At 41.8% G+C, this 25555-nt stretch overlaps 1 protein-coding gene across 1 annotated transcript in view; it reads right to left on the bottom strand.

The window, feature by feature from the left end:
* Window positions 1–6427: 6427 nt before the first annotated feature.
* Window positions 6428–25555, bottom strand: part of LATS2 (large tumor suppressor kinase 2) — a 74650-nt gene continuing 55522 nt past the window's right edge. The window contains exons 3-8 of the mRNA XM_081286709.1: window positions 20192–20324; window positions 17062–18491; window positions 15572–16154; window positions 13943–14125; window positions 11898–12004; window positions 6428–8814 (exon numbers count right to left, since the gene is read on the bottom strand). Coding sequence (XP_081142835.1) covers window positions 8320–8814; window positions 11898–12004; window positions 13943–14125; window positions 15572–16154; window positions 17062–18491; window positions 20192–20324 — 2931 coding nt within the window. The 3' untranslated portion in view covers window positions 6428–8319. The remainder of the gene's footprint in view (window positions 8815–11897; window positions 12005–13942; window positions 14126–15571; window positions 16155–17061; window positions 18492–20191; window positions 20325–25555) is intronic.

The raw sequence follows: 25555 nt of genomic DNA, 5'->3' as shown, positions 1-25555 counted from the left end.
AGTCTCCAGATTCAGCAAGATGTTTGTCAATGCAAAGATCGATCCTCTCAGACAAAATGGTAGCCGTTAGCTGCATGTAGCTTCTGCACTATGAAATGTGGCTGGTATGACTAAGAATTTTAATTAAAGTTAAAATTGAAGTCAAGACCCAATTTTACTTCCAGGAAGATGGGGTAGATGTACTTTTCCTTATTCCTTCCACTAAGAACAACTAAAATTCATATAAACACAAGACACTAAGAAGTGGGGAGAAGAAGGCAGACCAGCTAGGAACTTCTGTACCTGAGGAATGACACGGGATGAGTTTTCTTTTTGCCTTTTTATACCAGGCTTGGGTGTGAAGAAGTTAGCAACCCAGAAATGCCAACAGCATCGACAAAGAGTCCCAACAAAAGTCTTCTCCCTCTAGTCAAAGGACCAGGAAAGGGAGAGAGACAATAGCTACACTACTCCAGTCAACCCGTGCTTGCAAAGACTGAATGGGAAGCCTTGAATTCCTTGAAGGCCCGACATTCCTGCCAGAGTGATGTCAGAGCATTCCAAAGTAGGAAGCTGGGATTTACAACCTCATTGACTGTTAATGCCTTACCTCTGGAAGGTCTAAGTAGAAAATAATGTGAAGAGTCTGGATTTTGATATCTGTCCAGAAGTAATGGGGAGTTGCTCTCACTTCCTGCTAGGCCAGTGTCAGAGGAGGCCAAGTGGAGAGTCCAGACTTTGCTTACCATTGTCAAGTGGTGATTAGGACATGCCCCTTTGGTGGACACAACATGGATTCCAGGCACTCCCATCCCTGTTCAGTAGTAACAAGAGGCCTCTCTGAGGACCCTGTCAAAGAGAATGAGTCTTCCTCCTCCTCCTCCTCCTCCTCCTCCTCCTCCTCCTCCTCCTCCTCCTCCTCTTCTTCTTCTTCTTCTTCTTCTTCTTCTTTTCTTCCTCCTCCTCCTCCTCCTCCTCCTCCTTCTTCTTCTTTTTTCTTTTTTCTTTTTCTGAGTGGAATCTTCCACCTTCTCAGGCAATATTGAGGTTACCTGCCTACCTTTTCCTTACAAAGCAACGTCACTGAAAGCCAGCTAAAACTGAAGATCCTTGCCAGGTGTGGTGGCTCATACCCATAATCCTAGCTACTGGAGTAGGGGGATGAAGCCGGAGGATTGCAAGTTTAAGGCCAGTCTGGACAACTTAGTAAGAGTCTGTCTCAAAATAAAATGTATAAAGAGCTGATGTAGCTCAGTGGCAGAGCACTTGCCTAGCATGTGCGAGACCCTGGGTTCAAACCCTAGTACTGCAAAAGACAAAACAAAAACAGAAGATCAAAAGTCTCAGAATACAAAAATGCATTAATTTCCATCAATAATCAGTCATCATACCAGGAAGAGCTCAAAACTGAGTGGAAAATATCAGTGGATGACCACACTAAGATGACAGAGATGTTAGAATTACATAGATTTTAAAAGTGGCCATCATAACAAGGCTTCAGAGCACAATACAAATACTCTAGGAACAAAGGAAAACAGAAAAGCTCAGCAAAGAAACAGACACTGTAAAGAAAAAAAATAAAATTTTAGAACTAAAAACCATAATAACTAAAATGAAAAGCTCAATGGATAGGCTCAAGAAAGTGAGAGGAAAGAATCAGCAGTAGAGTGATTGCCTCGTACGTGTGAGACCCTGGGTTTGATCCTCAGCACCACATTAAAAAATAAAAATAAAAAAGTGAAATAAAGGTGTTGTGTCCAAATACAACAACAACAAAAAAAGAATCAGTGAACTGTAAAATAGAATAATAGAAATTTAGGGCTGGGGATATAGCTCAGACAGTAGAGTACTTGCTTCGCATGCACACACAAGGCCCTGGGTTCAATCCCCAGTACCACCAAAAAAAAAAAAAAAAAAAACACACACACACAACAAACAACAACAACAACAACAACAACAACAACAAAAAAACCCAGAAATTTCTCAAATTGGAAAAGAGAAAGAAAGGAAAAAGAACTGAATCTCAAGTATTATAACAGAAGCTCTATATTGTGCCATTGGAGTTCTAAGATGAAAGTGGAAAGGCAGGGGTCATGGGGATAAAACTGCTATAATGAAATAATAGCTGAAAACTTTTCAAATTGGGCAAGAGAATGAACCTACAGATTCAAGAAGCTGAGCTGAGTGAACCACACATGGGATAAATACAAAGAAGTCCAGAGTACACAATCAAATTTCTGAAAAGTAATCCAAGAAAAAAAAATCATGAAAACTGCCAGAGAAAAGCAATACTTTATCTATCTCTAGAGGAAAAGTAATTAGAACAATAGATTCTCTTCCAAAGACAAAATGAAGTGTCTTGTTATTTTTCAAGTGCTGAAACAGAGAGGAAAGAAAGAAAAAAAAAAGAAAAAAGAAGAAAGAACCCTTAACCTAGAATCCTATAGCCAGTGGAAATACTTTTCAGGAAGGGAGAGAAAATGAACCCATTCTTGGATGAAGGAAAACAAAATTTGTCAACAGTAGACCTAACCTAAAACAATGATTAAAGGACATTCTCTAAAAATGAAAGAAAAGGAGAAGTTAAATGAAAAACCACCACCACAACAAAGAACCCTAGAACATCAGGAAGAGAGAATATAGTAAGCAAAAATATTAATAAAAGCAATAGACTTTTCTTGTTTCCTAAAGTATGTCGAATGGTTGAAACAAACATATAATGCCATTTGATGTGAATTGGAAACAGAACCATGTTGCCATTCAGGGTAGTTTTCTATCTTAAGTAATAGGCCATGGGTATTTCACCCCAGTTGCAATAGATTTTTCTTTTTAAGGTGAATAGATTTATTTCCCCCAGTATCTTTTGGCTGCTAGTTTTGGAAATGGAAAATTTTACCAATGAAAATATTCTTTTTTTCCCTTCCTTCTTTCCTTCCTTCTAATGGGGACAGAACCAAGGAGTACACTACCACTGAACTACATCCCTAGTCCATTATTTATTGTTTTATTTTAAGACAAGTTTTCCTTCCCTAAGTTGTTGAGGCTGGCCCTGAACTTGCAACCCTTTAGTCTCAGCCTCCCTAGTAACTGGGATTATAGTCATGCACTATATGACCCACGACAAAAGCTTCTTTACTGATGAAACAACATACAGTAGTTAATACTAGCACAGTACTACTTATAAATATGCACTTAATAGGAAAAAAAAAAAAAACACTTTTGGGACAGGTTTCACTATGTAGTGTTGCCCAGGCTGACTTCCAACTGGTGATCCTCCTATCTTTTGTCTCCCTAGTAGGCATGCACCACTGTGCCTGGCTAATCTTTTTTATTATGCTGAATTTTGCTAGTAGAAATAATTGTTAGTTGATGAGACTATATTATATAATGCATGTGTTAACAGCTAGTCATTCCTCAATGTATATGTACTTCAAAATATTATATTGCAACTGGTAAATATATACAATTCTTTGTGTGAATGTAAAAAAAAGGTACTGAGGCTTACAAATCATAGCTGGAAAAAGTAGGATGAACTAGACAAACTATTTAAAAATATGCAACTTGAGTTGGGGGTGAAGCTGAGTGGTACAGCACTTGCCTAGCACGCACAAGGCCCCCTGGGTTCCATTCCCAGCACCTGCAGAGCAGGAGAAGCAAAATGATTTAGATCACAGAAGATTTGGAGGAAGCTTACCATACTGGCTAATGTTTTTGACTTTACGACTTGCATTTAGATTTGACAAGAAACCCATAGCATGAAAGTGTGAAGGAAACTGAAAGGAATGCCATAAGCTATTTCTTCCCTCCAAGGACTCCAGTCACACCCAAGCATGACCACAAATATGCAGAAGCCAAACCTGGCTATGCCTTTGTGCTGCCATGAGCAGAAGCTTCCTTTCCTATGGAATCTGGCAGAAATGCTGCAGGTCTGTCTCTGTAATCTATTATCTGGCTGTGAGCCCAATTAGTTCACTTTAATCAAAAGAGAAGATGAAGAGGATGGAAATTTTTTTTTTTTTTTTTTTTTTTTTTTTTTTTTTTTTTTTTTTTTTAATACTGGGGACCGAATCTAGGGGCACTTAACCACTGATCATATTCTATGTTCCCCATCCCTGCACTCTTTTTTTTTTTTTTTTTTTTTTTTTTGAGACAGGGTCTTATTAAGTTACTTAGGGTTGTTGAGGTTGGCCTTGAGCTTGTGATCCTCCTGTTGCACCCCTGAGTCCCTGGGATTGCAGGCAGCGTGTCATCAAGCCTGGCAGGGAATAGAAATCTTTTGGGATTCTCCAAAGTAAGCACTGAACATCAACACTCAAAACGTAAAATTAGGATTATTACTTTTAGGGATATTTAGATGGACGTTAAGCATATAGAAAGACGCTCATGTTTTTTTTCCAAATAAGAGAAACATCAAGTAAAATTACACCAAGGTAATTTTTTTTTTTTAAGTCAATGGGCAAAGATCAAAAAGGTTGATACTACATTGTGTGGTTGGTAAACTGTAGGCAAATGATCCCAAGTATTTAATTCTATTGGGAGTATACATTGGCACAATACCTATTGTCAGGTCTGGGATTTTATTTTTACTCTTAATTCTTCCATAGATGCTGGGGTAAGATAAGAGACTCCTGGATCAGAGACAGAGCACTTTCTCATAGCACAGCAGGTAGCATGAACATTCACATGTTTGTCAGTTCCTCTTGCCCCCAAATGGACAAGACCCACTGTGTTAGACCCAGATGGATCCAAACTTCTTTGTCCTGAAGAACACCTTCTTCTTTCAAGCTGCTCACTGCAAACTAAACTATGATAAATGGCCCAGGTAGAAGACCAGATCCTGCTTTCTTGGCATATGCAATGAGGGGTGAAGGCTATAGAGTATTTTCTCCCAATATCAGTGTGGGACAGTTTGGCAATAAAAATTGCAAATAAACCTAATTTTTGACTTAGCAATTTCACTTCTAGGTGGACACATAAGTTTATTTTTATGTGGTATTAAGGATCGAACCCAGTACCTCACGCATGTTAGGTGAGTACTCTTCCTCTGAGCCACAACCCTAGCCCTTACAATTCCACATCTAGGAGTCTGTCCTATATATTTACTTTCCCATATATAAAATGACAATAAGGGCTGCGATTGTGGTTCATTGGTAGAGTGCTTGCCTAGCATGTATGAGGCACATAGGGTTTGATCACATAAAATAAAAACTCAACAAAATAAAGGTATTGTGTCCATCTACAACTAAAAATATTTAAAAAAATAAAATGACAAGAGGTTACTTATTCTAACACTGCAATAGATCAGAAGTGACTGAATGCTTACCAATATGAGACTGCTTTGATTATAACAGCATCTCAATGGAATACTATGCAGTAATAATAAAAAATGAAGAGGGCTGGGATGTAGCTCCGCAGGACTGTTTGCCCTGATTCTGATCAGTAACACTGCAAAAAAGTTTCCATGCTGAAATAGTTGCCAAGACACATTGTATATTGTCAAGTGAAAAAAGTTGCAAAAAAAAAAAAAGTATAACAGTTTCATATTTCTGTAGGCAGCAATAAAGAACACATACACTTTTTCTTATACTGTGTACTATATAAGATTTCATTTCTCTCAGAATGCACAACAAACTACTATCATTTGTTGTCTGTGGGAAGATGAATGACAGCAAAATTTTTCTGTACATTCATTTAGATAGTTTGATATTTTTTGATACTGGGGATTGAATGCAGGGGTGCTTTATCATTGAGCTACTCCCAGTCCCTTTTATTTATTTTATTTTGAGACAGGGTCTCAATAAGTTGTTTAGGGTCTTGCTAAGTTGCTGTGGCTGGCTTCAAACTTGCAATCCTCCTTATTCAGCCTCCCGAGTTGTTGGGATTACAAGTGTGGGCATATATCTTGATTTTTAAACCATGACTATAACCATTTGAAAGGCTAGCACAAACAAATCAATCTTTTCCAAATTTTTTCATACTATAGATCATTTTAAATGAAAAGGTAGGTGCTACACTCATCCTTAGTGTAATTGTATCATGATGCAGAGGAATTAGCTCCTACTCATGATTTATTTTATCATCTATAAAAATATATATTTGATATCCCACTTATGCCACTCAAAACTCTAAAAAGAGTACATTTTACCCCCATTTTATAGAACAGAAGGTGGTCACAGATCCATGGCCTGGTTTGGTCTTTGTGTCTGACTGAAAATCCATTTTTTCCATGTTCCAGGCCCTTTCTGAGACAGAGCCTTGTCTGGGAGACATCTCTCCATATTCTCTCATGATAGTGACTCTGTCAGTAGTTTTTAACTTGGCTGCATGGGAATCACGTGTGTGTGTGTGTGTGTGTGTGTGTGTGTGTGTGTTTTGTGGGGAGTTATAAAACACTAATAAAGACAAGATCTTACAAATTCCAATAAAACTTGACACCAACTAAGGCATTTGGACTCAAAATTTTAATAATAAATTGTGCCAGTAGAAGCTTTTCAAAGGCAAATGATATATCAATAAATAATGGTTAAATTGAGTTCCTGAGAAAGAACCTACCACATGAAAGTATGTCAGAGCGCTGTAAATAACAACATGGCATTACTATAAAATAGAGAAAATACTGTAAGTCATGATACAAGCACAGCAGACTTCAGAATATGCCATTCATACAAATGTAAACCAGTACACAGGAATCGTTTTTTTAGACATTGATAAACTTATATAAGTGTTGTTGCCTAGATATATACTAAATAATGGATACATTACACTAAGAACTTCAAGGAAAAAATATGTGGAATAATATAATGAAAAATATGATGCATCAGTTCTTTTAAAAAGCAAAAAAGAATTGAACTTTTTACTCAAATATAAATCAGTTTAAATAGGAACCATACTAATTTGAAATAAGGAATATTTTGTGTGTTTATCTATATAGTTATATATACACCTATACATCTAAGAAAATATGTATGGCTTAATTGGTTTTTTTTTTATTCCAATGTTACGTTGAAGAATTTTTGCTTTTTTACAAAAGAATACATTTAGAAAAATGTTTAAATGATTTAAACAATACATTTGTCTAAATAAATTGTTTAAACCAAGCTTTGATACTTCAAAGCACACTAAAAAAATGTGGAAAGAACCATAAGACTATTCAATTTCATCTCAGCTGTCTAAAAACAGGAAGAATAATGTTCATTTTAGCTCAGTGTGGGCTGTTGGTGAAAAAGTTAAGTTGTAGGGTAGCTACTGGATTCCACATGCCAGCTATACCAAGAATGAAAAGAGCAAGAAATAGACACAGATCTATGATTAACTTAAAATGTTTTGGTATAGCTGAATTAATCCCTTTTGATGTATATAAGTTTAGTACATGACAAATGTTTATGTTTACTCCCCAAAGAATCCAATCATACTCAAGACACACAAACAAAAATCACTTCTCAGTTATACATCTGCATTTCTTTAACAAAACAAAAAGGGATACAATCATAAGGAAGAATTCACCCACACAATACATTATCAGCACATTGTCTAAAATACCTCATTTAAAAACACTCAGTAAAAACATATTCACAGGACCTGCTGTGAATGGCAAGATATGGTAATTTTATAATAGAAAAACCCTGCTCATGCAGTACTTTCCACACGCCAGACACCTGAAATCACACCCATATCACTTTGCTCACACTTTCTATTATACTATAATATGCAAAAAGCAAAAAAAATTATAATAAAAGCAGCTTTTAACATTATATCACAATTTTGAAATGTGGGAAAAAATACAAAACAAAAACCATTGTGTGGATAAAATGGTCTCCGTGACATCTGAGCAGAGCTTTATCTTTTTTTTTTTTTTCAAACATTATTGCACAGAGATTTCTTATCACATGTTCTTCAGTTTTTATGTCTTTTCCTAAATGTGAATAAGTGCTATGGATAAAATACAAATGTAGAAAATAACAGCAGCATGATTTGTCGAAGTTAATCCCTATAATTTAGTAAGAAAAATTGGATATCAACAAAATAAGTGCTCTTTCTAAACTGTACTAAACTGTTAAAAATCTTATTTTAATGCAGTGAAGGCCCTCAAAGCCAATCCCTGTTGAACCTTCTTGACACCCATCAAACAGAATCTAGAAACAAAGATCTGCTAGACTTCAGTCTCTTTTTTTTCAGTTTCTTGTTGGTTTGGGGTTTTCTTGGTGAAGACCAGAATTTCAAGTGATGTAATCAACAGACTTATTGCAAACAAAGTCACCCTGCACGTCCCATCTGCCTGTTCAGGAACCTGCTGCGGCTCCCGGGCTCTGAAGACAAGAGCTGTGGGCACCTGGTCACAGCCTACACATACACCGGCTGGCAGTTTTCGCTCTGGTCCACCAGATCAGAAGTTTCTAAATCTGTGTTCTCAGACTTTGAAGCTTCTGTTCCCGAAGGCTTTGGGCATCTAAAGGGGTAGCCATTGTCATCAAAGAACCTCCGGAAGGTGAATTCATAAAACGCATGCTCAGGGTGCTTGTTATTGGGGGAGGTGAGAGTGTCCCAGGTCTTGGTGCTGCCTTCACTATTCTCATTCCAAGGGCTTTCTTCATCTACGGGATCAAAATTTGAGGTGTCCATGGGGTGGCTGATGGTGGGAACGTAGGGGGCGGGCTGCTTCCGGATGTCACTGGAGAAGTCAATGGAGCTGAAGAAAGGGTGGGCCTTCAGGTCATCTGCTCCGTCCCGCCCCAGGCGGCAGTCAGCAGAGCAGCAGAGTTTGGTGATGAGGTCCCTTGCCTCGGGGCTCAGCTTGACCTGGGATGGAATGTGCAGCGTGTTCTCCCAATTTATCACCTAAAGAGACAATAGCACCAAAGTTTTAGTTTCTTCTTCTGACTCAAGGCCCAGCTAGGGCAGGTCCCCGAGACAATACTCGATGATGTGGCTGTTAAACCATTCCAGTTTCATAACGTGAGGCAGTTAAAACAGACAACAGAGGATGCAGTGTTCATCTGGGCAGCTGGAAGGCAGTGTGGTTTGGGAGGTGGCTCACAGGCCAAGGCTTGGGATGAAGAGAATATAGACAGAAAGCTACTCATTTTCTTTTATCAGAAATACTGTGTAGCCAAAGAATTTTGTGCTTTCCATAAAGATGAAGCGACTGATGTATGAGTTGCTTCTGTAGCTACAAATGGATTTCTGCTGGGCTATCACAGAAATCACTAAAACTTACTATCACTGAGAGATGGTTGGTTGGTTGATTGATTTTTCTGGTGCTGGAGATAGAACTCAGGGCCTTGAGCATTTTAGGCAAGTACACAGAGCTACATCCCCAGCCCTAGGAAATGGTTGATGTGTATTTTGTATGGGCAAGGAGTGGAGAAAGGATCCGTGGCCTTAGCCTCATGTTCATAATGCTCAACCAGGGTACACAGCCATCAGGAAATTGATTAAATACATTTGTCAAAGAGGTGTGTCTATTGTGAACAGAGACTATAAGGGATTTCTGTATTGTGTTTTACTCTAGGTGAGACAAGGCCAATATAACTGGCTACCACCTGGGGTAACAGGGTAGCGGGTGAGGCACAGAAGGAGGTGGGCATTTGTTTGAGAGGGCTGCTTTAAATCTTAGGAGTCTTTTTTTTTAGTAAAACTATGAAACTTAGAAGAAATCACAGGGTAAATCTTCCTGATACTGGATTTGGTAGTGATTCTTGGAAATGATACCAAAACACAGGCAACAAAAGAAAAAGTAACCTGGATTTCATGGAAACCAACAACTTTTATTATGCATCAAAGGATATTGTTGACAGAATGAAAAACTAATCTATAGAACAGAAGAATATATTTGCAAAGTATGTATTTGAAAAGGAGTTAATACCTAGAATATATAAAGAACTATAATATAACAACAAATCATCTAATTTTAAAAAGGTGACAGAGGTCTTAAAAAAGCTATATGTCTGAAAATATACAAATGGCCAATAGCTACATGAAAATCTGCTAAATATCACCAATCATTAGGGAAATAAAGTACACTGAGCATTTTAAAACAACAATGAAATACCACCTCACATCCACTACTATTTAGGAATGTCTACTATTTAGGGAAATGTCGGGTATAGGGAGGGTGATAAGCACTGGCAAGGATGTGAATAAACTGAAACCAATAAACCCTGGTGGGAAAGTAAAATAGCACTTTAAGGAGGAAGGAAATTAATCTTGAGGATGTTAAGCTAAATGAAATAAGGTAGTCACAAAAAGACAAATGATATATGATTCCACATATGTGAGGTACCTAAATTTGGCATTCTTCACAATTTGGCAGTTCCCTAAAAGTTAAAAGTAGAATGACCATATGATCCAGAAATTCCACTTGTGGGTATATATCCAAAATAATAGAAAGCGGGGACTAAGAAAGATATGTGTACACCTATGTCCCTTCACAAAAGCCAAGAGGGGAAAACAACCTAGATGTCCATCAATTGAGGAATGGAGAAATGAAGTATGGTACATACACACAAGGATTATAAGTTCAGCTTTAAAGAGGAAGGAAATCCTGACACATGCTACATCATGGATGGACCTTAAGGATGTTATGCTAAGTGAAATAAGGTAGTCACAAAAAGACAAGGAACGTACAATGCCACATATATGAAGTACCTATATTTGGCAAATTCAGAGCAGAAAGGACAGAGGTTAGAAGAGGCTGAGGGGGCCAAAGGGGGAAAAGGTAGTTGTTATTTCACTGGTGAAGTTTCTGTCTGGGGGAATGTTGAAAATATTTGGAAATAGAGAGTGGAGATGGACACACAATATTGTGAATATACTTAATGGCACTAAATTGTATACTTCAAAATGGTTAAAATGATAAATTTGGGGCTGGGGATGTGGCTCAAGCGGTAGCGCGCTCGCCTGGCATGCGTGCGGCCCGGGTTCGATCCTCAGCACCACATACAAACAACGATGTTGTGTCCGCCAAAAACTAAAAAATAAATATTAAAAAAAATGGTAAATTTTATTTTACTACAATACAAAAAGAATCTGGGTTATTGTGCAGTCAAATTAGTGAGTTTCAGCATTCAATAAATATGAAGAAAAGGCCAAACTGCAAGTGTATTATTCTTAGAGTGAAACTAAGCCTTAATTTAAGGTTTTCCTAGACTACACTTGGGCTCTATCATGGACTGGAGGGCATATGAAAACTTCCTAAATTGTGCCTCAGTGGCTAAATCCACTGAAAATTTCAGATGCTCAATTCAACCCCTAACTAATAATTTTTGTCAGAAACAAATGGTTGTCATATCTAAAATTATTTAGTATTAAATGATTAGTTGGCAGATTTAATGATTTCAAATGAGTATTAAGAATACACACAACTAGCCTAACCACCTAGTTGATAATTTGCAAATAGAAGTATTAACATCCAAATAAACACACTGATTTCTTTAGCTTTAAGTTACAAAGTTCTGTTTGTTTTTTGCAAAGTAGGCACAAATGGTGGCGAGACATGATTTGCCTTGGGCTCTTACTGCTTCTAAATGTGTAGTTCTGGCCTGGGAATAACAAGATACCATACCAACAATGGATTAAAAATTTCAGATACACAAAAATATGGTACTCAGGTCTAATTTTGTGGCTTTACTTTACCCTGCTTCAAATAAAAAATGAAAAGGACTGGGGAGGTAGCTCAGTGGTAGAGTGCTTGCCTAGCATGTACAAGGTCTTGGGTTCAATCCCCAGTACTGGAAAAAAGAAAAAGAAAAAAGATAATAATTTTAAAAGACAATATTACTTTAAAATACCCTCAGTATATAGAACTGCAATTTCCATCCTACTCAGAATAGTAAGGGGTCAAACACCAACCAAGGATCCATGGATGAATCAGAAAAGTCTGGTGCTCTGCAAAAAGCAGGTGTAAGTTCCTTTCTGCTTACCTTTAGCTGGGTTTCTGTGGGAGTAGGAGCCAAAAACGGCGGCTGTCCCACCAGCATCTCAAAGAGAATCACACCAACACTCCACCAGTCACAGAGCTGAGTGTACCCTGAAAGACAAAGGTCACTCACTCAATTTCTGCACTGGCAGATTCTTCTCAAAAGTAAGTTCTATAAGATCCTGAACCTACAGATTTACTGTGAAGAGAGAAAATAAGCTAACGTAGTATTGTAATACAAGAAGAAGAGACACACCTACATAAATGCCTGTCCTTGCACAGGAGGACTGAGAATGGTGGGCTGGAAGGGGTTGGGATCAGGGTGCTATAGTCATCATGGGGGGAGGCCACAGTCACTTATTTTCAATTATTAGCCTGTAATAAATACAGAATACTTTTATAGTAAGAAAAGACTTTTTTTACTTAAAAAGATTATTGGTATTATTAGCAATAATACAAGATGTTAATCAGAATTTTAAATTCTTGCCAGGTGCAGTGGCACACACCTATAATTCTGGCTACTCAGAAAGCTGAGGCAGGAAGATCCAAAGTTCCAGGTCAGCCTCAGCAACTTTATGAGACCCTATCTCAAAATAAAAAGGGCTGGAGATGTAGCTCAGTGGCAAAGCACCCCTGAGTTCAATCCTCAAGTTTTTTTTTTTTTTTTTTAAAGAAATTTTAAGCTCTTAAAGATCACATAAAATAAACACTCACAAAACAAAAGTGCCGTGACTGGGATATGGGCAGGTAAGGACACAGAGAGGGTTTCCTGGGGAGGCTTCCAAGTCGGTTTTGGAACAAGGTGAAGACCGTAAAGATGAGGAGGATGAGAGTAGGCTATTTTGGCAAAGGGGACAATTGGACAGTATTTACTATGATCCATATAATTACTATGAGACCCTGATGGAGCCAGGCATCTCTCCCAGAGCCCCCATCTGGGGTAATGAGGGACAGCCTCAAGGATTCTGTGAAGTGAGTTTATTTATCTTTGATTTTTCTCCCACTTTTCTTTCAGAGCCCCAGGTTCCAATCAAGCCAGGATAGGCTTCATGTCACCTAATCCTTCCTAAGTGGGAAACAGATGTGAGGTCAGCAGGACCCCTGTGCACTCCCACCGTCTCATCTCGTCCTGCCCCAGGTGGCACTGGAGGCTACAGAATAACCCTGACCACTGGCTCCTCTGGAATGGTTCACATGGCAGGAGACCTGAGGCCTTTTCTGGGCACCAGGATTAATATTCACATGCTTCTGAGGAGTTAACTGCCACATTCGTAATGCTGAGAGGTACGGTAATCTGCCTTGGATTACCACAGCCAACAGAGAAACTTCGACTTGAACTGATCTTGCTGGCTGCAAACACTTCAAACAAAATGTGTGTGAAGGAAAAGGCAGCCTACGTCTAGATTTATTATACGGAATCAGATCAACAGCCTAATGTCACTACAGGTTATGCAGGATCAGTGAAGGACCCTCCTGGTCTGAACCAGATGTTATATTTGAAGGAATGAAACCTCAATCTAGGAGACAAACTTTATGAGTACTGGTGATTTTATGCCCACTATTGTCTGCAAATCTTGTCTCCTATGAGGTTTTGGGCTGGCAGGGAGATTAGGTGGAAAACAATATTTGTGTGTTGAATATGGCATAACTTGGCTGAGAACTTGGGAAAGGGAGAGTTAAAAGAGAGCCTACAAATGATGGTTTAGGCAGACTGAGTAGTGTCCTGTGGCCCCAGAGTTGTTTACATCATTTGACTCTGTAGAAACCGATTCTAAAGCCATTCCCTGAGTCCTAGGTAGAAAGCCTACACCCCACACATCCCAGCTGGAGGAAAAGGCAAGCAGACATTGGCCTAATGGTGTGTGAAGCAAGGGTATTTTCAGAACAGAGATGAGGAGCAGGAGGCTTGTTTGTTAGGGATAGTTTAGTCTTGGAAAGCTAGAGCTGAGAGACTTCTTAGAGGTCACCTGGCTCCATATAGCTGCAGGTAAGGATGGCCTTCAGCCAGAAGCTGGCTGTGGGGTGGGAGGAAGTAGCCCAATGGCATACCTTTGCGCAAGAGCACCTCTGGTGCAATGTAATTTGGGGTTCCAACCAGGGAGTGTGCCAGGCACCTCTGGTGCTGCTTCCGAGCTCTCTGCTCCAGGGTCTTCAGTCTGTCCCCACATCGACAGTTAGACACATCATCCCAGAGGTCACTGGGCTCCATGCTATCCTGTCTGATGTGGTTCCCTTTGCCCACGAATCATGGGTAGTAAGAGAAAAGAACAGAAAATAAAATGAATGTTCGCTACTGAACAAAATCCATAGCTTAGCAGAAAAGTAATTCCAATCAGCTGCTGACATGTTAGGACAAAGGATCCTCTCCAACTGCTCCACAGGGACAACTGTTATTCCAGGGCTCTGAGGCACAAGTTGTAAGGTAACATCAGTGCCAAGGCAGAAATGATGGCTGGAGCACTAACAGCCAACTATATTGTGCTGAGTTGGCAATGAGACAATGTGAATAAGACAGGCTAGAAGAACTTTGGGGCATCAATTTCAGGCTAGTATCAAAAGGCAACACCTGCTGGGCGCAGTGGCACACACCTATAATCCCAGCCACTGAGAAGGCCGAGGCGGAGGATCGCCAGTTCAAAGCTAGCCTCAGTAAAAGCAAGGTGTTAAGCAAGTCAGTGAGACCCTGTCTCTAAATAAAATACAAAATAGAGCTGGGGATGCGGCTCAGTGTTTGAGTGCCCTTGAGTTGTCCCTAGTATCGCCCCCCCCCCGCCCCACGCCAAAAGCTAACACCTGTCTAGCAAGACATTTTATGATAAGCATGGGAAAATTAACAAGAATTTTAAAAGTATGAACGAAAGTAACAAATTCCAGAAAAAGTGAATGAGTCAGGTTCATTTTGAGTTTTTTAAGTCTGAGTTATGCGGTGAAAACAGCTATTTCAAGCATCCCAGCCATTAGAAAGAGAGTGACCAACTGTTTTTGACTTTTCCAAATAGCAAAACCCCTAGAAATGGAGTTGAACTATATATTAGATCCAGGTTAGCTATGAAAGAGCTAGCCTTGGGAGGCTGTGAGACTTTTATTTTGAGATGGGATGTTGTTATATTACCTAGACAGGCGGACAACTCTTGGGTTCAAGCAATCCTCCTGGCCTGGCCTCCTGAGTAGCTGGGACTACAGACACGTACCACTGTATCCAGCTCTGAAACTTTTACTTTTTAAGGCTTGTTTAAATAGGGCAGAGGGATGGTTCTTCACAAAAGCTCCACGACAACATGTCTAAAATGTAGTAAAACTTAAATCCACTAACAACAAATTTTGTCCCATCAGCCCAGATATGGAACACCTATATAAACTTAAATATAGTATATAATGTATAAAATATATAGAAACTTAATTGATATAATATTAATATAATAACGATATATGCTCTAGAGTATGATTTCCAATTTACTTTAATGTACTTGTGTCAATTTTTTTGAAGTATTTATAGTTGAAATGTGGGACTTAATGGGTTAAGAAAAAATCTCACACATATCAGATCCTTCCTTTAGGGAGAGAAGGCTATCACACCGAGTTATACAATAATGGATAATTTCAAAATGATTAGGAGCCACTGGGATGGGAAGATACACCAAGATGTAGAAACTGGACAGAGCATGCCTAAGATAATACCTTTCTGGTAGTATTTGGAATTGTGAGTCCACCTGAATCCAGTGCAGAGGCCAAAATCTGTCAGTTTGATGTGACCATCCAGATCTATCAAAATGTTGTCAGGTTTAATGTCTCGGTGGATGAAGCCCATCTTGTGGACACTCTCGATGGCCAAAGTCAACTCTGCAATGTAGAACCGGGCCAGGTGCTCAGGGAAGACCTCCATACGGATCAGCAGGCTCATCATGTCCCCTCCAGGGATGTAGTCCATCACAAAGTACAGGCTGTCTTTGTCTTGGAAGGAGTAGTAGAGTTTGACCACCCACTCATTGTCTGCCTCAGCCAGGATGTCCCTCTCGGCCTTGACATGGGCCACCTGATTCCGGTTCAGGACGTCTTTCTTCCTCAGGGTCTTCATGGCATACAGGGCATGAGTGTCCACCTTACAAGCAAGGCATACTTCTCCAAAGGCACCGATCCCCAGGGTTTTGATTTTCACAAACATGGATTTGTCCATCTTGGCCCTCTTTAGTCTGTTATAATTTGACTCCTTCTGGTAAAGGATCTTCCTCATCTGTTCCTGCTCAGCCTCACACAGTCCAGCCTGCACACAAGGAAAATGAGAAGAAGTCACCTTAGAGGGATTCTATAGTAGCAAGTGATGGGAGCAGGGGAGGCCCTGGAATTGAGTGGGCTCTACAGAAAGGAAAAAACAGAAGAATGGGTCTAATCGACTACAAGCAAAATAATCATCAGTTTGTTCCTTATGTTCAAATGTAGATACGAACCTGGAATCCAGAGTATGACAGAACAGAGATCTTTCTTTAGGTGACTTTAGGCTCTAAAAACTAAGGAAAACCTCTATTAATGAAAGTTGGTGGGAAAAGGGACCACAACATTACTGGAACTCCAAGAACAATCTAATACTTAGCTCAAAAGAGACGTGAAAACAAAAACAAGTCAAATACATTTGATTTTTAGAATTTGGCGTGATTTAAATTTAGTGTTACACTTTAACTTCATTAAAAATCATCTTTTCTAGCACTTGAGTGTCAATTAAAGTATGTTTAAAATATTCTTTATTAGTTAAAAACTTAAAGGATGGCTAACTGGATTATTACTAAATATATTTTTATTTATGAATCCTAATTTTAATTTTTAGAACTTCAGACTTTATTTCTACTCTTCTAAAATGTTCCATTAATAAGTAAGCCTTGATGAAATTTGTGTAAAGACACACCTTTATAAACATCAATTTGCTAATTTGCCTTTTAGCAACATTATGGATAGCTATCACAGTCTCCTGAAATCAGAGGGAAGAGGAAATAGAGAAAGGGAAGTATTCACATTTGTGAGGATTCTAAACTGCTGGTCCCATAACCAGATTATGACCTGTGATACAGGGTTTATGATAAAAGTATATAAATTAGGAATAGTACTTCTCTGTTGTGATTCCTAATACCAGTAGAGAGGAGCCAGGGGCAAACAGTGAGAATAAAATGAGAAATTACTTTGGCCATTTCTTGTTCAAGCTGCAATCTCCGGTTGACCTTCTGCTGGTAGGTTTTTATGACATTTTCCACATGCTGTTCCATGAAGAACTTAAAGGCATAGGGGGAGTAGCTCTTGATGCGGGATTCCCTCTTCTCTTCATCTCTGCTATTTTTGCGGACTGGCACTGGAGAAGTCTGGATCTGCTTTTTATCCTTGCCACCTTTGTCCCCCTTGGCACTTTTGTGGCTCTTGTCGCTCCTCTCCGTAGGCTCTGCAGTTGGGCCCCCACGGAGGCTCTGCTCCACACCGGCACATAGGCTGTCCAGGTCGTACTGCTCGGACTTGCTGTGCAGCAGCAGGTGTTTGGGGTAGGGTGGAGGTGGGCATCTGCGGTCTGGGCCACTATACTCCACATCCAGTGGGTAGACAGCAGTGGCTCCCAGGCCCAGGGCGTGCTCATCCTTCGAGTCCAGGCCTTCAGCGGCTGGGGCAGGTGCGGGCACCCAGGCAGGGTGGGAGGGCCCCACGGCTGTCTGTGGTTCAGGTCTCAGTACCCGCACGCTCTTCACTGGGTGCAGGATGTGTGCGGCCGTCACGGCTGTGACAGTGTTTGGGGCAGGCAGGGAAGGCTCGGCCTGGCCTGGTGCACCAGCCCGCGGCTGCTGACTGTTGAAGGAGTTGGTCCTGCTGGGTCCTGGGCCGTCAGGCCGGAAGGCCACGTGCGGGCGTGGAGCCTCCAGGCCTGGCTTCTGTAAGGAGTCGCGGCGGGCCAGTGTGGCTGCCGTCCACTGTTGCACAGGGGGGCCGCCCAGCTCATACAGATCCACATTGAGGCTGTTTCTCGAGGGGACCAGCAAGCTTTGCGGTGGGCTGTCGCCGGTGAACACCTGGCCCCGGGAACCCATCACGTGCAGCTGGTGGGCTCCGGGGCCAGCCTGCTTGTGGTGCGCATGCGGGCCATACAGTCCGGCAGTGGGCGCGGGGAAGGCGATGCCCGCGCCTGGCGGGGCCCCCTGGCCCTTGGCAGTCAGGCCGGCATAGCCCCCCGACTCGGGCGGCGTCTTGCTCTGGAAGGAGGGGCTGCGCTGCACACCGTAGCCCAGAGGCTCCCCGGGTACTAGGAGGTGCGTGCGGCCATAGTGTGCACCTGGAAGTGGCAGGGACGGACCGGTGGGGCAGGTGGCCGGGAAATGTGCTCCCGCTGCCTCCATGCTGGCACCATAGGCCTTGGGGGGGTGCTGGTGGCCAGGCAGGCTGTGGGGACCAACTCCTGGGAAGAGGAAGTCCATATACTGCCGTGGCACCTCCTCCAGTCCCGAGGGGCCATCTGTGCCAAAGCCTGGGCCCTCGTAGGCTGCACCGCCCAGCTGGTGGTAGGATGGGAACGCTTCGCCTGTGCCTTCGAAGCTGGGCCTCCTTGTCACCGGGGTGGACACAATGCCCTTTCCTGCAGTGGAAAGAATGGGAAGGTGGCATGAGGAGTGTGGTCGGCCAGTCCTGGCACTTTCAGATGGATCCCCACACTGGCAATGTCCTAGGGGCTGAGTGGCTGCACAGGGTCTTCAACTGAGGACTCCCCTAATATGGCATGGGGGTGGGGGCGGGGGACTTCAGGCCAAAGGAAACAGAGGAGGGTTACTGGCCATAGGGAGGACAGTTTCCCAGTCCTGCTGGGGAGTATCCCTCACACCTCTGAGGATACAGCACCCAGGATCACCATCCTGCCATGCTAGGGAACCAACTGAACAGCCAGCTCTGTTTTCTCCATGATATGCTCAGGTTGTTTGGGACAGCAAGTTTACTGCCACATGATTCCCAGTCTCCTTTTCTCTTAACAGTAGAACCATTGTCCAAATGTCTACTTTATTTTCATCTATTTTTCAAATTAAAGGTTTTCTGGGATTTTTGTTTTTAATAAAACCAAACAAAACAACATATACGCAACAACAATAAAAACCACACAGAACCCCCCTAAAAATACCCAGATGGATTTCTGCTGTTGCTTCCTTATTCCTGATTTTTTCCTTTCTGAAAATCTCTTCTCATTTAAAACAGACTCTTGGAAGGAAGGACAAAGGCTCCTTTCATTCTGTACAATGACTGCTTGATTTGGCAGAGGGTGCTATAGTCCAAAGGCTGTGTCCCCTTCACCCTCCCTGGACTACCTGGCAGGGTGAAGGCCTCAGTAGCCTTGGCATTGAGTAGAAGTCAGAGCCCAGTGATGATGGCACTGTGTTGCCAGGGCTAAAAAGATGCATCAGTGAGCACACCATACCAAAGGCAATTAGGAAGGAAATCATAATGGGGCGTGTGTGTGTGTGTGTTTCCCTTTGGTATCATGCTCTAAGGTTGTAGAACTCAAGAATCATGACATAGATGGCCAGATGGAGGCTAAGTACATTCCTTCTCTCAAGAAGAAAACAGAAATGTCTGTTCTCCTTAACAACAACTGAGACAGAACTTACAAAACCTGTAAGATTTTCTCATTCATTCCATAAAGTGAGCTTCACACCAGGTCTTCCACAGATAGGGAAAATTCCTTTTGGAAATTATCATGAATCCTTTATTATAACCCAGGGACTTCGAATACCAAAAATAGGGTTCATCTATTCCATCCTCAGAGAAGAACATCCCTTGATAGTCACTGAAACAGAGCAGATGCCTTCAGCTGTTCCCAGGGGACACTAGGGGGAAGCCCAGCATATTGCTCACAGCTCTGGCCCAGAAAGGTGCCCTCCACTGGACAGCTGCTTTCAAAGGCTATGATGTGAGAAAAGGTTTTTTTTTAAGGATAAACCTCCCTTTTCAAAGACTTCTCCAGGCCCAATAGCAAGTAAAAACAACATTTTTACTCACTTTAATTTTTCAATCTTTCATAAAACAAAACAAGCAAACTCTCCAGATTGGGAGCACCACAGGTTATTTCAGACTGGGGTGGGAAAGTCCCATGATCTACTACTTGTGGTAGGTCCCTCCAGGTCCTTACTGCTGGGGCAGAGCAGGCTCAGCTTACCTGTTAAATGCATAAGTCAATGTGCTAAGAGACTATCTATTGACCAAGGGCAGGCTGGATGTTTTCCTGCTAACTGTTCTGTGTTTTCAGATCATAAATCTTCTTCATACACCATGCTGCTGGTTTGGGCTCACCTGGGGAAGTCTGCTTAATGACTCGTACAATCTGCTCATTCCTGGGGTCCAAGTAACCCATTTTACTGATGTACTCCAGGGCGGCTTCAATACTCCTGCTGCCGGTCTGCTTGAGCGCTCTGCCTGCCATCTCCTGGGAGGGAAGCATGAAGATGTAAGAGTGTGTCACTATCATCATAAAACAAAGCCACAGGTGACTTCTCTCCTTACTCTGTGCCTGACTGTGCCATGATACTTTGCCTCTCTGTTTTGCAAGGTGCTACAGATGACTCAGAATGTGCATGTCCTACAGATGCCAAAAGTCAAGCTCATATCACATCACAGATGATGTAACCTATTATCAAAAACATATGTGGATTTGAAAGAAACTTAAGTTCTTCTCTTTAGTGCTCTACCACCGAGCTATAACCCTAGCCCCCTATGAAATGTTGATCTTAAAAAATGTTTTTTATTAGAACATTATAATTATACATATTAATGGGATTCATTTTGACATTTTCATAAATACACATAACTTGCTCCATTTCAATCCCTAGTACTTTTCCTTTCCTTCCTTCCCTTCCTCCCTCCTACTGAATCCCTTCCTCTCCTCTACTGGTCTTCCTTCTACTTATTTATTTATTGTTTTTTAATTGGTGCATTATAGTTATTCATAAAAGTGGAATTCACTGCAATATATTCATACATGCACATAGCATAATTTGGTCCATCTCATGCCTCTTTTCCATCTTCCCCTCCCATTCCCTTCCTTTACTCCACTGTTCTCCCTTATATTTTCATGAGAATGAAATGCTTATTAAATGTCTACTGTTTACAATGACCATTGTTGGCTATAGCAGTAAAGATTTACCCTTAGGGATATGACTAGAAAGAAAAAAGAAGTAGGAGCCCTGGAGCCTAGTAGGCACAGGACAGGTTTCTTAAAGTTGCTTGTGGGATAAACAGAAGACAGAAACTGGTGGTCACTGCAGGAGAGGTACAGGTCGGGTGAAAGAGGGTCAGAGGAGAGGGCTCCTTTCCATCCAAGAGAGGGGGTCAGACAGCTGCCTTTTCAGAGACTGATGGTCTTTGGGCAGGTGAAAAGTTTAGGTGGAGAATAGGTATTCTTAGCAGAGGGACTGGTCAGAGCAGAGGAGGCAGGAAGAGTGGGCTGAATGGCAGCAGCACTCAGAGACATGAGACAGGGGACACAGAGCCACAGACCAAGGTCAGACTATTCTGGGTTTTGCCCTATTTGCAAAGTCATGGGAGATTTCAAACAGAGACATGTGCAGTATGATCTGAGGACAGCTGCAGGGTGCCCAGAGCTCGAGGCAGTCTGAGGCAGGGAGGTGAAAGGGGCAGGAGGGGACTAAGAAACATGGCAGGCTTCTATAGATGGAAATGCTGAGCAATGTGAGGGCAAGGGGGAGGTGGACAGGAGGAAGAGACTGAAAAGACCCTGTCAGTCAGGAAGGAATAAAGAGGACATAGGACAATGATCTCAGTGGAGGCTGCACAGGGCCACTTGGTGGCAGCCAGTCACCATGGGAGTACGGAACCACTTTGTGGAGAGACAGCACTGTCCCTACTGCCCCTGGATAGGCCTGTGGTACTTCTGACTTTCATCCCCCTCAGCTGCCTGACTGCTCCATTAGGACAAGGAGAAACTGCCAGGCTCTTAAATACCACATTACTCATGGTTATATCCGCCTACCTCATACAGTACCCAGAACAAATTAAGTGTTTAATATCCAATGATCATCTAACATTTAAACCAAGTTTTCTCTTCCTGGTAGTCTTCTAGCTGAGTGGTAGGACAAAAACATTGAATGGACTTGGCTATAGAGTCAGTAATGTGGGTGTGGGGTCCTGCAAGGTGGCAGAGCAAGGGAGGGGACCAGGGAAGAGTGAGATGGGAGGCCTGAGGAGGTGCCACTAACATATAGGTGGCATCAGAGGGAAGAAACAGAAGTGACAGCTTAAGAGTGGTAATAAGAAGAAAGCTGTTCTGTAAGGCAGCGCTTGGGCTGACAGGAAGGCACATGGTATACCATCTGGAAGAGCCACGGGGAGAAGGCACCAGAGTTCTGGCCTGAAGTACTCCTTCTTCACCCAGAGACAGGTGATGACACTTCACCTTCGATACTTCATAGCTGTGCTATTTGATGAGATCATGTCTGCAAGACTCTCAAGGGCTTAGAAGAAAGCATGCTTAAGACCACATCTTAGCAGGATAGCCCTGGAGCGTCTGGTGCCCATTGAAAAACATGCCAGTCAGAGTCAACACTAACCGCAAACCTTTCCATCAGCACTGACTGTTCAGCTTCCTGTGAAACATGACCACTGACCTGTCTCCTTCAGAGGGAACCGACAGCCCATGCTCATTACTTAAGCACCTGATAACAGTCAAGGAGGTGACAACTTCATGAAAGGCCATGTCACTTACATACAATTCAAAACTCACTCTCTCTCTTTTTTTTAATAATTTAAAAAAATATTTATTTATTTATTTTTTAGTTTTCGGCGGACACAACATCTTTGTTTGTATGTGGTGCTGAAAACTCTCTCACTACTTTAAGATCTGTGCTTCAAATCTAGGAACTTAACCCAAGATGAAACAGGAGGAGACCACAAGCGAAGACTTGTGCTCATAGGGGTGTTTCAAGTTGTAAAACAACCACATTCATGAGCCAGCTTGTTTATAAATAAAACCTTCAATAGTCTAAGTCAGTCGAGGCTTGCTTTTGTTATCTGTGCATAACCTTTCATGGAGCAAATATGTAGTTTCTTTTTTTAAAAAACATTTAAAATGTAGATGGACACAACACAATGCCTTTATTTTTATGTGGTGCTGAGGATCGAACCCGGGTCCCGCCTGTGCTAGGCAAGCGCTCTACCGCTGAGCCACAATCCCAGCCCCAAATATGTAGTTTCTATACATTACCTCTCAGAAGATGCTACTATACATATCTGTAAAGCTATTGTGTTCTGTTTTTTTGTGGTGACAGTGATTGAATTCTGGGCCTTGCATATGCTAGTGGAACAATCTACTATGAGCTACGCTCCCTCCCTCTATAACATCTATGTTTTAAGAGCTGAAGGAAATCCAGAATACATTTCAAATCCATCAGGAACACAAGTCTTAGGTTGACAGAGAGTATGGGCAAAGGCACAGCAGGGAGCAGCAGGGCTCTCCTGAGGAGGCAGCATAACAGAGAGGTGAGCCTGAAGTCCAGCTGAGGAGCCTGGCCTTTCACCTTCCTTTCTCAACAATGTTTGGAGATCATTGTTGAGAGTCCTGATCTAGAATTGTACGAAGCCATTCGGAAAATAGCAGAATAGTGCTAAGCCTAGATAGACACCAGACACCCGATTTCATGTCTCCCCTCTGCTGTCTAGCAGCTGTTCAGTCTTTAGCAAACTCTTTACTTACTTTGAGCTTTTATTCCTCATCTGTGAAATGAGGTTAACCGAGTTGCTGTAGGGATTAAAGGGGATAAAGGCACATTTAAACACTATTTCAGGGTTAGCTGTTGTAGTTCACAGAAGGATCTTAGGTGCCTCTGGCAAAAAATGAAGAGCTGGCCCAGAGACACTCTAATTCCAGCAACCTGGCCAGCTGAGGCAGGAAGATGGCAAGTTCAAGTCCAGCCTGAGCAATTTAGTGAGACCCTGACTCAAGATAAAAAATAAGAGCTGGGGTGACTGTAAGAGGGTAAGTTCCCCCCACTGCTAGGATGCCCAAGAGGAAGGTCACCTGGGCCAAAGGAGATGTGAAGGAGGAGGTGAGCTCTGCTTCTCTCTGGGAGGTAGGGTGGTGGGTGGATGGTCTATGAACTCCTCTGCCTCAATGACAAGTGCCTTTTTTCTCTCAAAGCCCAAGGAGAGACAGGTGAGTTGTCAGCTAAACCTGTCCCTGCAAAAGTGGAAATGAAGCCCCAAAAGGTAGCAGAAAAGGATAAATGTTTGGATGAAAAAGTGCAAACCAAAGCAAAAAGGGGAGAAAATGGAAAATAGACTGAAGCAGCTAATAGAGAAACTGAAGATTTACCTGCAGAAAACAGAAACTGAAAATCAGGAAAGCCCAGCCTCCAGTGAAGCAGAAAGAAGCAGAAAAAAAAACATACTGTGTCTTATCGGTGGTTTCTGACTCCCTTCTTGTATAATCCAGAGGATATTTTTAAACACAATTGTTTTAGTAGTCTAACAATTTTAGAAAGGAGAAAATCTCACCTCATCCCATTTTTTAAGAGCAAATGATCTTCTTTTTCTTCTTATTATTTTAGAAGTGAAATCATTTGCTGGTTGTTTATTTATTTATTTTTTTCGCACAGCCAAAAAAAAAAAAAAAAAAACAACAGTGGGCAACTATGGGAAGCTTCAATAGTCTTGGCTGTCAGCTTGACAATCTATAGGTAGGCTGGGGTAGTTTTATATTCTATAATGCAAAGCATATTAAATGGCAATTTGGAGTCACAGATCCGCATTTAATGTCTTGAATATTTAAATTACTTCCATTCACATGTTTGTTTTTTTTTTCCTAAAGAAAACTACTTGAATTGTTTCCTAAAGAAAACTACTCCTTGATTATTGGCCTATAAGAATTATGTATACTCAGTAACATATTTGGTCTAAAAGAAAGACTGGGGAGGTTAAGGAGGGTAAGATAAACTGAGGTTTCAACTTTATTGGTTTTCTGATAGCACCAACAGTTTTCATAAACTCCACCTTATGTATGTGAATTTTGTCTTTTGGGAAGGGAGTGGTTCCTGGAGATTGAACCCAGGGCTTCATACATGGTAGGTAAGTGCCCTCCCCTGAGCTACATCCCCAGCCCAGTGAATGGCCCAGGCATGGGGTACATGGCCTGCCAGAATCAAGGGCTGGTGTCTTCGTTCAGGGGACTCTACCCAACTCCAGAGCTTTCCATGAGATGGTCCAAGCCTCTGTAGCAGCGTGTCACAATTCAATGTCCTCTCTGCCCAGCCCACATGGTGGGGTGCTCCCTCAGAAGCCCTGCCCTGCCAGCCTTGCCGCCCACATGACAGGAAGCTGACAACCTGACATCACCCTTTCTCCTCTGTGTGCTTCCCTAGCACACACAAGTCCTGCAGGGATGGCTGGGGTACCCAGATCTGCTTCTACAATCTCACTCCGCTCAAAGAAGGCAAGAGCTGGGACCACAGTTTCTATGCAGAGAAACATTTTTTACCGGCATCACTACGTGACTGAGAGTAATTTAAATTCAGTGACAAATTATTATGTATGAAGGAAGGAATTTCCTATGGAGATCCTCCCTCACCCCCTCCTGGTGAAGAAGCATTTTTCAAACATTAGCAAAGTCATATCCCAATGTTTTCACATTCCAACTATGAGGTTTGG

This window comes from Spermophilus citellus (genome assembly GCF_964194105.1).
Source record: "Spermophilus citellus genome assembly, chromosome: 1".
Classification (NCBI taxonomy): domain Eukaryota; kingdom Metazoa; phylum Chordata; class Mammalia; order Rodentia; family Sciuridae; genus Spermophilus; species Spermophilus citellus.
This window is presented reverse-complemented; position numbering and strand designations above follow the sequence as displayed.